At 53.0% G+C, this 13,801-nt stretch overlaps 1 protein-coding gene and 1 non-coding gene across 2 annotated transcripts in view; both read left to right on the plus strand.

Moving 5' to 3' along the window:
- The first annotated feature begins 1,370 nt into the window (after window positions 1-1,370).
- The window catches only part of Rps6ka1 (ribosomal protein S6 kinase A1), a 38,915-nt gene continuing 26,484 nt past the window's right edge, over window positions 1,371-13,801 (plus strand). Inside the window, exons 1-2 of the mRNA XM_085686731.2 lie at window positions 1,371-1,527; window positions 8,176-8,220. Coding sequence (XP_085542857.1) covers window positions 1,465-1,527; window positions 8,176-8,220 — 108 coding nt within the window. The 5' untranslated portion in view covers window positions 1,371-1,464. The remainder of the gene's footprint in view (window positions 1,528-8,175; window positions 8,221-13,801) is intronic.
- On the plus strand, window positions 5,586-5,692 carry LOC148122670 (U6 spliceosomal RNA). Its single transcript, XR_015737598.1, has one exon. It is a non-coding gene; the product is annotated as a U6 spliceosomal RNA (small nuclear RNA).

A 13,801-nucleotide genomic window follows, 5' to 3' on the forward strand; every position in this document is an offset into this window, starting at 1 on the left:
GCCGCCTGGAGCTATAGGTTTATGGTATGGTACCAAATGCACCTTAGTGTGCCAAGCCTGGGTTCTCTCTTTTTTTTTTAATATTTATTTATTTGCTCATTATGTATACAGTATTCTTTCTTCAGTCCAGAAGAGGGCACCAGGCCTCATTACAGATGGTTGTGAGCCACCATGTGGTTGCTGGGAATTGAACTCAGGACCTTTGGAAGAGCAGGCAATGCTCTTAACCTCTGAGCCATCTCTCCAGCCCCCTAAGCCTGGGTTCTATACCCAGAACCAAGCAAGGAAACACACACCGGACTCAATCTCAAACAAATGCTCTCTCTTTCTCTCTCTCTCTCCACTCACACATACACACCAGGACCCAATCTCAAATTCTCTGTCTCTCTCTCTCACACACACATACAGACCTCAAATTCTCTGTCTCTCACACACACACAGACTAGGACCCAATCTTAATCAAATACTCTCTCTCTCTCTTTCCCTCACACACCAGGATCCAATCTCAAATTCTCTCTTTCTCTCTCTGTCTCTGTCTCTGTCTCTGTCTCTCTCGTTATGTCCTTGGGCTCTCACCTGAGAGTAAGTCTCACCACACCTGGGCTCTAAGACGACCTCTTTAGGTTCAGGACAAATTCTGCCTGAGAGAATCCTGATCCCACCAGGCCTAGACTTTGCCCTCTTCACAGGGCTTCAAGCTCAAACCAAGACCACCATCGGGCCTGCCAAGGAAGAGACGCTGGACCTGGCCTGAAACCAGCGCCCTCAAGTGATAGGACACAACACAGACTGGGAGGGGGAAAATGCGCATCAGGAAATCACCCTGGGGGCGCTATGGGTCCCGGCGCTGGCCGGCTTGGGACACGTTAGAGACCTCAGCGTGGGTTCCCGTGCGGTGCAGCTTTCGGAGGGGGGCCGATCCTAGGGCTCGGCGAGCTGATCCTTTCAAGCCCCGGTCTGGATCAGGCCCAGGACATCCCGTGGAGGTTGGCAGCCCCTCCCACTGGAGGGCGAAGGCACATCTGGGTTAAGATTCCAAATGCTGCTAGGACAGGACAACGGTGGGCCGGGTGGGGTCTGTGCAGGGACACACAGCCGGGGAAGAAGAAACCCGCACAGTCTCTGGTGGGCAGGGCCGAGAGTGGGCCAGGGGCTCGTGTGGAGGCGGGGCCGACTCCCCAGCGCGTTGGGGGCGGGGGTCCGCGCCGGGAATGCCGCGCCGTGGGGACTGGGCGGGGCTACTCAGGCCCCGCCCCCGCTCAGGTAGCCAATGGGCGCGGCGGCGCCGGGTGACGGAGGGAGCCGAAGTGCGAGTGCCGCGGCGGCGGCGGCGGACGGCCCAGCCAGAGCGCGAGGGGCTCGGGGGCGCGCGGGGGTCTCAGTGTAGAGGCGGGGATCCCGGGGCCCGGAGGCTGCGCAGCCCGGGGCCGCCGGGAGGAGCGCGGGCGGTTCGGCGGCGGCGCGATGCCGCTCGCCCAGCTCAAGGAGCCCTGGCCGCTCATGGAGCTGGTGCCGCTGGACCCGGAGGTGAGTGAGAGGGGCGGAGGACGGGCGCCGGCGGCCGGCCAGCCCGGATCCGCACAGGGGCGGGGCGGCCCGCGGCGTTCTGCAGCCCCGCGAGGACGCGAGTGCCCTCTGGTCTCTAGCCCACTGTCCGGCTCCACCCCCCTGCTCTCCGGGTGTGCGTGTGCAGGGGACGGTTCCGCTGGGCGCTCAGTACCTCGCTGCGGTAGCCAGGAGAGGGAACCCCGTGGGATGTTGAGATTTGACTTCCTAAGCACCCCTAGGACCCGTCCCGCTTATCATCATTTGGGAGCTGTGGGAGGTGCCCCAGTCAGTGCAGATGTCAAAGGCTTGGGTCAGATGTCTGGGGTTCTATTAGAGACCAAGGATCATGGGAATCCGGTTTCTCCCCGTTCCTTCTCCCCAAGAGCTCTCTTCGTTCCTCCACTCTGACCTCAGGAAGGTAGCTCTTCCGGACCTATGGCAGTTATGGAAAGTGGGATGAACCACCTCTGGATTGGTTTCCTTTGCTCTAATGCTAGTGACACCCGAGTCTCCTACTTCAGGCTATGCTGGAGAGTGGGCTTGCCCTTAGCCCTTGAGAAGATTGTCTCTGGTGAAGAGACTCAGCATCGTCTTCCTCTCTCTCCCTCCTTCTTCCTTTCCCTTAGAAAAGGCTGGGCCTTGGGCAGTGTGGCTTTTACCACCTACTCTGTTCCAGAAGCAGCTCCTATCCTTCGAGGGCTTTGTGGTCCAACCCTGAGCATGCAGGAGGCCACTTTTGGTGGTGGCCTGTGACCCAAGGATCAAGGTCAAGTCTTGAACCAGCAAGTGTGAAACTTTGCCCTGTTCTCATGCTGGGAAGGAGGCAGGTGAAACTCTGCCTTAGCTGGAGCTGTTAAGGGGTATAGAAGACGGATGGAGACCTCACTTGACCCCAGAACCTAGATTGGTTTTTCTCCTGGGCTTGAACCCTTGCCTATGTTTGGGTCCTTAGGGCAGTCACCATATTCCCTGCCTGTCAGGACCACAGGTAGAGGAATCCACAGTGAGGACCCCAGGTCTTCAGGCACCCAGAGTTGGCTGCCCCTTTAAAGGAATGTCCTACGCCGGCTATTGGAGGGTGGGCGCGGCTGGATTAGGTAACCAACCTGAAGGCGCAATTTGGAGTAAATTGTTCTGGGATCCCTGCCATGGGGTTTTTACAGGCCCTACACAGCCCTCAGAGGTTCTCCCGCTGACTCACCCTTGTAGGTGAGGAGCACTGCCCTATGCAGCCCCTGTTGCCTCCCCCCTCTACCTCAGGACTGGGCACAAGGCCCGCGGGAAGGCTCAGAGGTGTATTCCTTTGCCTGGGCACGCCCCTGCCACCTGGGCCTTCAGAGGAAGGGAGAGTTGAGCTGGGTATGGTTGGGGAGGGGCTTAGCCTCGCGATTCAAAGTGTTACACTAGCAGGGAGGGTAGAGAGCTGGGAGCTCTGGCCTCCTCCAGGGCAGCACTTCCTGCTTCCCTTTGGGAAATCCTGAGGCCAGGGCCAGCTTCATGGGAGCCAGGTTAAACCGGAAACATCTTAGTTTGAACAGTGTTGCACCTGAATTCAGGGAGAGGAGACTGTCGGATTTCCTGGAATGGGGAGAGGATTTTTTTTTCAATGAACTCCTCCTTTCTGTCATTGCATCCAAATATATCTAATGTGTCTCTTGGTAAGTATTCTGGAGAGTTCTCCTGCCACGGTCTGATGAACTATGACTATATTAAGAGTTGATAACAGTTATTCTGATTAAGATAAAGAAGCTATCCCCAGGCCTTAGAGGGTGCCAGTGGACTGGGTGTTATTGTCTGAGTAACAGGAGCCATGGGGGCAGTGAGGGTGTGCATTCTTGGTCGAGAACAGGGCCTTGCTGTTCTTAGTACAGATGACATGTAAGCGATACATGGACCTGACCTGCAGGTACTGGCGCCATCGTGGGCAGCTTCCAGTCAGGAAGGAGGCAGGTAAGGGGGCGGGCAGGGGCATTTGGCAAAAGAGGTCTGGGATCCGAATTGTCCTGTCTTCCCATTGCTGTCGCCAAAACTGGTCTGCTGGGTCGAGGTGGAATAAACCAATTGGAAGTATGGGTGAGGATGCTACCTGGATTTTTCTTGGTTTGGGCAGAAACAGAGCTTCGTCTCCAGGTCCTGTCCCGCCAGGACTTCACTATCTGCTGAGCATGGATGTCATGTTACTTTAATTTTCACAACCTTTCGAGATAGAAATGACTCCCATTTTCAGAGGGGACAGCTGAACTTGGAAATGCCAGCACGTGCATTGATTAATATCTGGACCAGGATTGGAACTCAGTGCTCCTGCTGTTTCCCACCAAGCAGAGGCTTAAAGATGAGCATGGGTTGGGTTTAAACTGGTGCAGGTGGCAGGTACTCCGGGAACAGCTCCGGATGTTGGCATACACTTGTCAGCCCGCAGGGCCCTTGTCCAGCCTTGGCTGAGGGCTAGCAGTGTCCTGGCACTTGGCCCCCAGGCTCCCACAGTGCACAGGGCTGCCAATGCTGGGCTCAGACCTCAGTTCCTGGGGCTGCTTCCTGCCTGCAGGCACGTGCTGTCTTCTCCATCTGTTCTGCTCCCAGCTTTTTCAGGAGCTGCTCTGGACCCTTAGGTGGGAAGAAGCCTACCTGTTAGGAAACGACTCCAACTACGGGAAGGGGTGCAGTGCTCTAGGGCTCTGAGCAGATCTCCGTCCTCACAAGTGCTCCTGAGGAAGATAGGAGAATGGAGAACTCCAAGAAGACATAGGGCCGTCCCTGTCCCAGGCTTTTTGCCTTGGTCCTAGTGTCTGCTTTGTGTCCCTACCTCCCGCCCCTTCTCTTTCCTTTCCTTTTCTTTCTTCCAGAGTCTTTTTTGTGGTAGGCAGGTACTCTACTTAGCAAATCCTTCTCCCCTAGGCCTTTTAAAGAATTATCGTTAAAGATTTATTTGTGTGTGTGTGTGTGTGTGTTGGTGTCAGCAGGGGCCAGAAGAAGACATTGGGTCCCCTGAAGCTGGAGTTACAGGCAATCGTGAGCCACTTGACATGGGTGCGAGGATTTGGATTTGAATTCATACCCTCTGGAAGAGCAACAAGTACTCCTAACCACTGAGCCATCTCTCCAGCTCACCGTAGGCTTTTTAGGACTTCCTTTAGTATTCTGAGCCCTCGAGTGCAGCTGCTGACAAGGTAGATGTGTCGTCGTGGTACGAAGGAAGAAGCCAAGGCTCTGAGAAGCGATGTGACAGGTGCAGGGTCAGGGTCAGAGCCAAGACCTGCGGCTTTGTGGCTACACAGCCACATTCTTCCCACTGTCCCTCCCACCTATCGGGTGCTGTCTGCTGTCTTCTGCCTCTTTAGAGACCTCGGGTGTCAACTCTTAGAGAAACGCTCCATGATGATGGTACCTAGGGTAGGATCTTAACCAAACAAGGCTTGGTGGGGGGGGGGGGTCCCTGAGTTATGCTAAGGGAAAAAAAAAGCTTGACACCTCTTGCTATGTCTTCTCTTTCATCAGGGATTTAGGCTTGTGGATACATGAATTTGCGTTACGGTGCCATGGCTGTCACCTGCTAACAAGAACCTACTCTGGCCCCCTAGCTGTCCTTGCTGGGTTGACCTTTCACCTTTCCTTTGACGAACTGTATGTTGGACGCTGGGTCAGTACTATGAGCTGGTGAAGGACAAGTAATGCTGTGCTCTTGAGCTAACCTGGGTGCTCAGTGCTGTGGGTACATGGGAGAGAAGGAAGAATTAGAGGCTGTGTGGACAGAGGAGGTGGAGCTTGAATTCAGCCCTACAAGAAGAGCAGGAAGGGTTTTCTTGGTAGGGTAAGTCACCATGCAAATGCTCGGTCATATTCTTGATCTGGGGTCACTCAGTGGAAGCCCCAAAGACTTTGACACTACTGAAATTGGAATGAGCTGTGAGGTGGTGGTGCATGCTTTTAATTGATCCCAGCTCTCGGGAGGCAGAGGCAGGCAGATCTCTGTGAGTTTAAGGCCAGCCTGGTTTACAGAGTGAGTTCTAGGACAGCCAGAACTATACAGAGAAACCCTGTCTTGAAAAACCAGCCAAATAAGCAAAAAAACTGGAATGGTACACAGAAGATTAGTGTGGTCTCTGGGCAAGGATGGCTGCAGACTCAAGAAGCGACCCATCTTTAAGATGTAATTATGTATTGTATATATGTAATTAAGTATGTATACATGATGTGTATACATGATATGCATACATGATGTGCATACATACTCGGGCAACTGCACACATGTGGGAGCCATAGGACAGCTTTGTGGAGTCAGTTTTCTCCTTCCACCCTTTCATGCATTCCAGGGGTCAAACTCAGGTCTTCAGGCGTGGTGGCAAGTCCCTTAACACTGATTAGCCTTCTCAGCAGGCCGGTATTCCATATCTTTAAAGCTTGAGAAAGGGTGTTCTTTTTGGTTGCCCTAAGATGATGTAAGGTGGATGAGAATGTCAAAATTCGTTGCCTTTGTCAAGAGCGTTGTTCAGGTGGATGTGGTGTGAGCTCTCATGGACAGACGTTCTTGTGGTAAATGTTGGCTGACTCACTGCTTTACCAGATCAGAAGACAAACGATTGTGTATGAGTTAGTGAAAAGACGCGAGCCAGGCTGTTGGGGTGGCGATAGTAATAATGGCTATGGTGGCTCCTGCCTGTGGGCCAGTCACATGCCAGGTGTGTGTACTTTGGGGCTTGATTCATTGACTGTAGCAGCTGTCCCTGAGATGTGTTATTTTTATCCCCCGGTTTACAGGTGAGGGGACTGAACTGTGAGAAGTAAAATGACCTCCTCGGGGTCATGCAAATGGTGGAAGCCAGAATTTGCACCCACTTCTGAATCCTTGTGCGGGATAGTTGGAGGATGATGGCCGTGGGTTTCATGTTGAGGACCTGGAACATGATTCTGGCTTTGTCTCAGTCACAGAGGATGTGTGGTTTTCAGTGAACAGTGGCCGGGTTGAGAGATGTGGAGGAAGATGAGGGTTTGGAGTACCTCTGGAGGGCTAGGGCAGGGACTGATGGGCAGGCGGTTTGTGCCTGAGGTGAGACAGTTCCTCTGTGTCTGTGACGTCTAGGTCTGCTGGGTAAGCTGGACTCAGCAAATACATCTGTCTAGTCCTGCCCTTAGGCCCTGACTAACCCGTCCCTTCCCTAAGTGTGTATGTGTATACCCATGTAACACTTGACTCTTGGGGAGTACTACGGACATTTAGGGGGCTCGGGGCAGGAAGGATGGCCTGGCAGGCAGGGCCAGCCACTCCAGGAGCAAAGGGTATCACATAATAGGTAGAACGCAGCTGTGCCTGCTGCTGCCAAGCAAGGCCAAAGCTGCCCTCTGGACCTGGCTCTTGGCTCCAAAGTCCCAGCCTTTGGGAGCCTCCTGTCCGTTTCACTGTACTTACTCTATGCCAGGAGGGGTGGGGACAGCATCTTCAGTTTGGTTTCTAACCTCATAGCATGTAGGAATGGAGAGACCAACTATGGTACACCCCAGCATGTGTAGTTTTCAACTGGGGAAAAGTCCAGAAGAAGCAGGATAGCTCAGAGGGGGGTCTCGCTCTTGTCTCTCCCTTCAGGTAACTCCCTGGCCATGGTACAGGCTGCTCTGCCACGGGCCTTTCCTTAGCCAAGCCCTCCATTTGGGGCCACATTTCAAATCATGTCTTTTCGGCTGTGTCGGGGCTCCATCATTAATCCCCTCTGAGCCCCGGCATCCTCCTCTACCCCTTGGGCCAGGGCCTGACCCTCAGGGCTGTCAGAAAGACTGAACAGTGCCACAGGTGTGGAGTGGTAAGCCCAGCCTTGGCATATGACAGCCACTATTATCTGCTTTCCTGGGAATCCCTGGTTATTGGAAGGGCGTGCCCATATGTGACCAGTAGCGCAGTGGAGAAAAGCAAAGGCGTGGGTACAGCCATCACTTCACCTGCTGAGGGCTCTCAAAGTAGGGCAGGGACCAGGGAAGCCACCAGGAGTGACACCTTCCCCAAATTTGTCCTCTCCTTCCTTATAGCAGTTTGTGAAAGTTAGAGTATTTATCTGAGTGGTCCAGATGGGGATACTGAGGCCTCTCGTGGTTGGTTAGTTTGCAAATGATTGCATAGTCTGCCTTACAGAGCGTGGCCGTGTGTGCCGCTTCCTTTTCCCTAGGAAGGGATACTATTTGAGCTGAGACTTTGTAGATGATGGAGTGTTTGCTAGGCAGAGGGAGGTTGGGTATTCTGAATACCTGCATCCTGGGGGTGTTCTGCCTGGGTTGGGAGGGGCTGTTGCCAGAGGGCTTGATTCTTGCCTAGTGAAGCAGAGATGGAGGGGATCCATGGTCTTGCTGGGCAGTGGTGATACATGCCTTTAATCCCAGTGCTTGGGAGGCAGAGGCAGGAGGATCTCTGTGATTCGAGGCCAGCCTGGTCTACAGAACTAGTTCCAGGATAGCCGGGACTGTTATATAGAGAAACCTTGTGTTGGAAAAAAAAGAAAGAAAGAAAGAAAGAAAAAAATAACTGGTCTCTATGGCCTCTGTGGCTATGCTATTAGGAACACCCAAGGATGGAGAGTCCCAACATGCATCTGTCTCCCTGAAGGTGAGTTGTGGCAGTGCCCTCATTCTGTTTCTCTTTTCCAGAATGGACAGGCATCAGTTGAAGAAGCTGGACTTCAGCCATCCAAGGTGAGAACTAGGGGCAGCGGGTGAGGTCGTGGCCATGAAGGAGAGAGCATTGCTCTTGCAGCAGCTGGATGAGAAGGCCCTGGCCTCTCACTCCTTTGTGTAGCCCGGCCCTATCTCTATGCTTTGTGTGTGTTCTTGTGTATATATGTGTGCATGTGCATGTCCCTAGACGTGCTGAGGTCAGTTCTCTCCTGTCGTGTAGATGCCAGGGACCAAACTCAGTTTGTCAAGTGTGGCAGCAATCCCCTTCACCCACCGAGTCACCCCACCAGTCTCCCATAGCTAAAGCTAAAACCTCCTTCGCTGAGGTGACCTTAGCTGAGTACTTTGTCCTCTCTGATCTTGGGCTTTCTCATCTCTGTAGTAGGAAGAACCACACCTCAGTCACAGAGCAGAGAGAGAGAGAGAGAGAGAGAGAGAGAGAGAGAGAGAGGGAGGGAGGGAGGGAAGGAGGGAGGGAAGGAGGGAGGGAAGAGAGAATGAAGGCTGTGGAGGGGCTTTGGAAGCCCTCTGGGTCTGTGCAAACCTAGATTTCAGGTAATCCACCCTACCCAGAAGCTCATCTGCTTTCTGAGTCCCTGCATTGAACTGTAATTCGGGGAATAGGCCTTTCCCACCGGCCTGAGTGAAGGACAGATCAGTAGTAACTGCAATGCAGGGCAGGCAGCAGGACTGCCTTGCTACATTGCTCTGTTCTACTTCCTGCCCACGGCCCCACCTCCTAGGCCTGGTCAGCCTAGCTCTAAGCACGACCTTTGATTTGGAGTCAGAGTTGGTACTGGTGTTTACATTGACTTAGCTTCCTCAGATAAGGTAACTGAGCTGGGTGTGGTGGGGCTGAGAGAGAGAAGTAGGCCCCTACCTCCTCCTGCTATTGGTTACTATAACAACAGAGCCTTGGGGGCCAGTAAGCCTTGTAGCTCGGACCTTGGTTATCTCTGGTGGTGACAGGAGATTCCTCCCACAAAGGAGCTGCCTCTAGTTTCCTTGTAATAAAACCCAAGGCCTTCAGATCTTGGGTTTGAAGCAAAGGCTTGGGGAACTGGTACTGAGCTCAGTTTGTTATCTCAAGAGTCAAAGGGCCCGGCTTGGTGGTGCAGGCTGCAGTCGCAGTCCTTGGGAGGTAGAAACAGGAGAATCAGGAGAAAGTTCCCCCTGGTGTGTAGTGAGTTTTAGGCTAGTCTGGGCTACATGAGACCTTGTCTCAAAACCAAACCAAAAGATTGGCTAAGTCGGGAGGGAGCTTGTCTAGGCAGGAGCCTGAACCTTTGTTCATTCCACAGCCTAAGGCTCCCACACTGAGATAAGAAGGTCCTGGTGCAGGAAGGGGGTCAAGACTGGGAATAGTGAGGCAGTGGGGCTCTCAGAGGCCACACGGTGGAAAAGGCTGAACCCAGACCTGGCAACTGGAAGCTTTTTATTTTGAGTTTTTTGTTTATTTGTTTTCGAGACAGGGTTTTTCTGTGTAACCCTGGCTGCCCTGAATTCACTCTGTAGATCAGACTGGCCTTAAATTCAGAGGTCCACCTGCTTCTGCCTCCTGGATGCTGGGATTAAGGGTATTCGCTACCACCTGGCTTCAAAATAGAGGCTTTGTGCTCAGTTTTTTCTTTTTTATTTACTTTTTTTTTTTCAAGACATAGTATCTCTGTGTAGCTTTGGAGCCTGTCCTGGAACCCCTCTGTAGACCAGGCTGGCCTTGAACTCACAGAGATCCACCTGCCTCTTCCTCCTCAGTGCTGGGATTAAAGGTGTGCGCCACCACTGCCCAGCTTTTATTTATTATTTTTTAATAACATTTTAAAGTGATTTATTTATTCTTATTTTATGTGCATTGGTGTTTTACCTGCATATATGTCTGGGTGAAGCTGTCAGATCCCCTGAAACTGGAGTCAGACAGTTGTGAGCTGCCACGTGGGTGCTGGGAATTGAACCTAGGTCCTCTGGAAGAGTCGCCAGTGCTCTTAACTGCTGAGCCATCTCGCCAGCCCCTATTTATTAATTTTTAGATTTATTTTTGTTTTATGTGTATGAGTGTCTTGCCTTTATGTATGTTTGTGCCTCATGTGTGTGTAGTGCCCGGGAAAACCAGAAGAGGGAGTCAGATCCTCTGGCACTGGAATTAGAGATGATTGTTTGCAGCTATGTAGGTGCTGGGACTCAAACCTGGGTCCTCTGGAAGAGCAGTTTTGTAACCAATAAGTCTCTTAGCCAATAAACCATCTCTCCAGCCTTGTGTTCAGTTTCCAGAGGTAGAGCAACATTTTCCAGATAGGAAAATTGAAGCCTTATGTCACACAGAGCTGGGGGTCCATCCTTGTTTGACCAGAGCCCCATTCTTCCCTGGCTGGAGAATCTAGAGTGCTGAAGAGGAAGAGCACTGGGTGTCCCCCACCCTGGGGGGCTAGCACGGAGTGTGAGCTCAGCCATATCTTAGTACACTCGGAAGCACTCAACCTGCAGCCAGGACCACATCTTGGGTAGTGGATGGAGTGGGCAGATTGTCCTTTATCACGTATGTATGCTCCGTATTGTTTCACTGAACGGGACCCCTTGCCCAAATGCGCCAGACACCCCCAGCCTCAGAGAGCACCCAGGTGTGGAGAGAGGTGGAGACAAGAAAGCTGGCTGGTGCTAAGATGGGGAAATAACATGCTTCACACAGAACCTACTTATAGCGCTTCCTCCCGCAACCCCCCATTCCCCTCAGTGGAGTGATTAGCACCTGAGCACATCCTAGCCTCAGCCAGTATTGTCTGAGCTTTTGACGGAGTGTGAACCAGAGAGTGGTAGGTGAAGGGAGGTTGGGTGGGCTCTGGGATACCCGACTATCTTTCCTGCAGCGTTAGCACTTGCCTGGACATTGAGTGGCCAAAGAGAGAGGCATGCCTTCCAAGTGAAGGTGGCTGGGGCAAGCTGCTCTTCCAGAGGGCAGAATAGAGCCTAACTACAATGCAGAAGAACCTATCTTGCTGGGCGTGATAATAACAGGCCCTTAAACACAGCACTCAGAGGCAGAGGCAGGTGGATATCTGTGTGTTCGAGGCCAGCCTGGTTTTTATGAGTTCCAGGTCAGCTAAGGCTATATATCAAGACCTTGTCACAAAACAAAAAAGGGACCACCTAAGAGAGAATGTGCTGTGTACAAATTAAAGCCTCCAAGTTTGTGCACAGTGTTGTTATCTAGAGCTGGCTTCTTTGTCCTTACAGCTGGAATGAGTGTTAGGGCTTAGCATCCATAGCGAAGGGCAAGCACTCCTTGGATCCCTTTCAGTTCTGTATCTCTTGGTATTCTCAGGAGCACCGGGGCTCCACTAACTCCCTCTCCCCTATGGGAGTGGACTGGACAACCCAGGCCCCCTCCTCTTGCTCTCTCCGGAGCTGGACCCCTTTGAAGTGCCTGCAGGTCTATTTTGAGAGCTGAATATCTCCCGCCTCCCTTCCTCTCTTCCTGTTTATTAAACCCTGATCCCTCCCGGATCCCTTGTGCTCCCCTGGCCCTGGAGCTTAGGCAGGATGTGACTCTGGGCTTCAGGGAGCCTCAGGCAGACTCAGGTACTGAGAGAAACTTCTCTCGGATGACCGGAACTGACCAGACTACCTGCTTAGCGCCCTGGACGCCTGCCTGGGCCTCTCTTCATTCAACCTGCACTGGGGGAGCCTGTGGTCCAGTGGAGAGAGGTTTAGTTTACAATGTCTCTTTTCTCCATGGCCCGTTTGGCTTCTAGAGAACCTTCTTAGCAGAGGGTTGACAATACTGAGAAATAGACTTTTTGCCTGGGAGCACTGGCTTTTGGGAATCATTGCTCCCTTCTCAAGCACCTTGCTCACAATGCCCTTTTCTTGGCGTGGACTCTTTTTCTTTTCCTTAAGTCCCTTTCTCTCCTGCCCATACCTGTTTATCCTCAAGAGCCAAGGTACTGTCTCATCCAGAAAGTCTTGAGGACCTCAGCCTGACAGTCTCTCCACCTCTGGGGCAGCTACAGCAGCTTAGCCAAAGCCCTGTGACAGGACAGTTGGGTTTCGTTACCAAGTATTCCTTTTTGGAGCTGCCTGAGAATGAGACCCAAGCCAGCCTTCCCTGTGCCTCCTAGTGTCTGTCTCCCACCTGGCTGAAGCAGGGGCCAGGAGCTGTCAGTCATGGCCAAAGGAGAGGCACTGGTGTTTAGTGCTTGCAGGAAGCCTGGCTGGGGGCGTCGGAGTGTGAGGGGGGCCTAGGGATCAGTGATGAAGTGGGGTAAAGCTCTGGCTGGCTCAGGAACAGGCTTTTAGTTTAGTTCTTAGCCCTATGCCATCCACATGAGCTTGGGCTTGTCATTCTTTGAGTCCTGTTTCCTTATCACTGAAAATCAGAAAAGGATCCGTCCTTGGGAGCTGTGCCAAGCCCAGGCCTGGTGAACCTACTTCAGCAAAGACTGAAGGAAACAGTGACCACGTGCTTTAAATGGCCCTGTGACGGAAGGCTCAAGTCTCAGGCTTCTTCCCTGGCCTGACCTGGTGCCTGGGACCAGCCCCTCCCTAGGATGCCTAGGTGTAGGCAGCCTGCCCAGAGGCATGCTGGGAGTCATACCTGGAAGGACCTGCAGATTTTGCCCAGCTGGGGAAGGGAGTGTTGGTGGCCACTGGGGCCAGCAACTGACAGGTGGGCTTGACCGTAGCAGGCAGGACACCCAGAGTAGAGCTCCTAGAAGACAGAGGTCAGGTGGCATGGCTCTGGGCTTTTCTTCCTGCTACTCTGTGGAGGAAGTAAATACAGGGACAGAATCTGGGGGAACAGGGCCAGGACTCAGGGGTGTAAGCTGATGTGTGTCCTCCCTCCTACCCATCAGGGGCTTTGAGTCCTCACACGGTTCAGCGAAGGCAGTTCTGAGACCGTTTCCTTCCTTCTGCCCCTTCTGGTGCGCTGTTTGCCACGGCACTAATTTCCCTGTTTGTGGGGACTGGTGGGTTGAGGGAAGCCTGGCATAGGTGTTTGTGGCCAATCTTTGGGCACGCTGCCCTGCCTGAAGTAGCAGCAGGAACTTTGGTCTGGGGTGGCATCTGTCACAACCCCACTGGCCACCTACCACAGACTTATCAGAGCCCTGTGAGGACAGGGAAGGGGAAGTACAGTGTGCGTGAGGGGGCATGTGTTTCTACACTGGGCTGTCTAGAAAGGGTTTCCGATCAGCAGCATGAGTGAGTATACGTGTTAGTTCCTGTGGGTGTGCTAATGTCAGAGGAGGTAAAGCCCTATAGGAAGGGATAGGCCTGGTCCATGCCTGCCCTCAGGAGCCCATCCCTCTTCTTGGGTCTTCTGACTTCTTGTCCATCCCAAGGCTTAGGATTAGTGTGTCTGAACAGAAACAGGACGAGGCAGGGTGCGGCCTGCTCTGTCGGGAAAGAAGTGTCTCAACTCCAGGCTGTGCCAGCCAGACTGGCCTTGCTGACTTCTGTCCCATCTGTTGTTGGGGAGCCCCCAGGTTGTATATTTTCAAGTGCTGAATGCATATTGTGTGGGCATCTCCTCGCCTTCTGGCTTCCGTTTGCATTCCTGTCTCCCCTCACTGGGGGTCAGGAGACAGAAAGGGTTGTGGCTTCG

The sequence above is a fragment of the Myodes glareolus genome, chromosome 3, assembly GCF_982192425.1.
Source record: "Myodes glareolus chromosome 3, mMyoGla1.1, whole genome shotgun sequence".
In the NCBI taxonomy this organism is placed as follows: Eukaryota; Metazoa; Chordata; class Mammalia; order Rodentia; family Cricetidae; genus Myodes; species Myodes glareolus.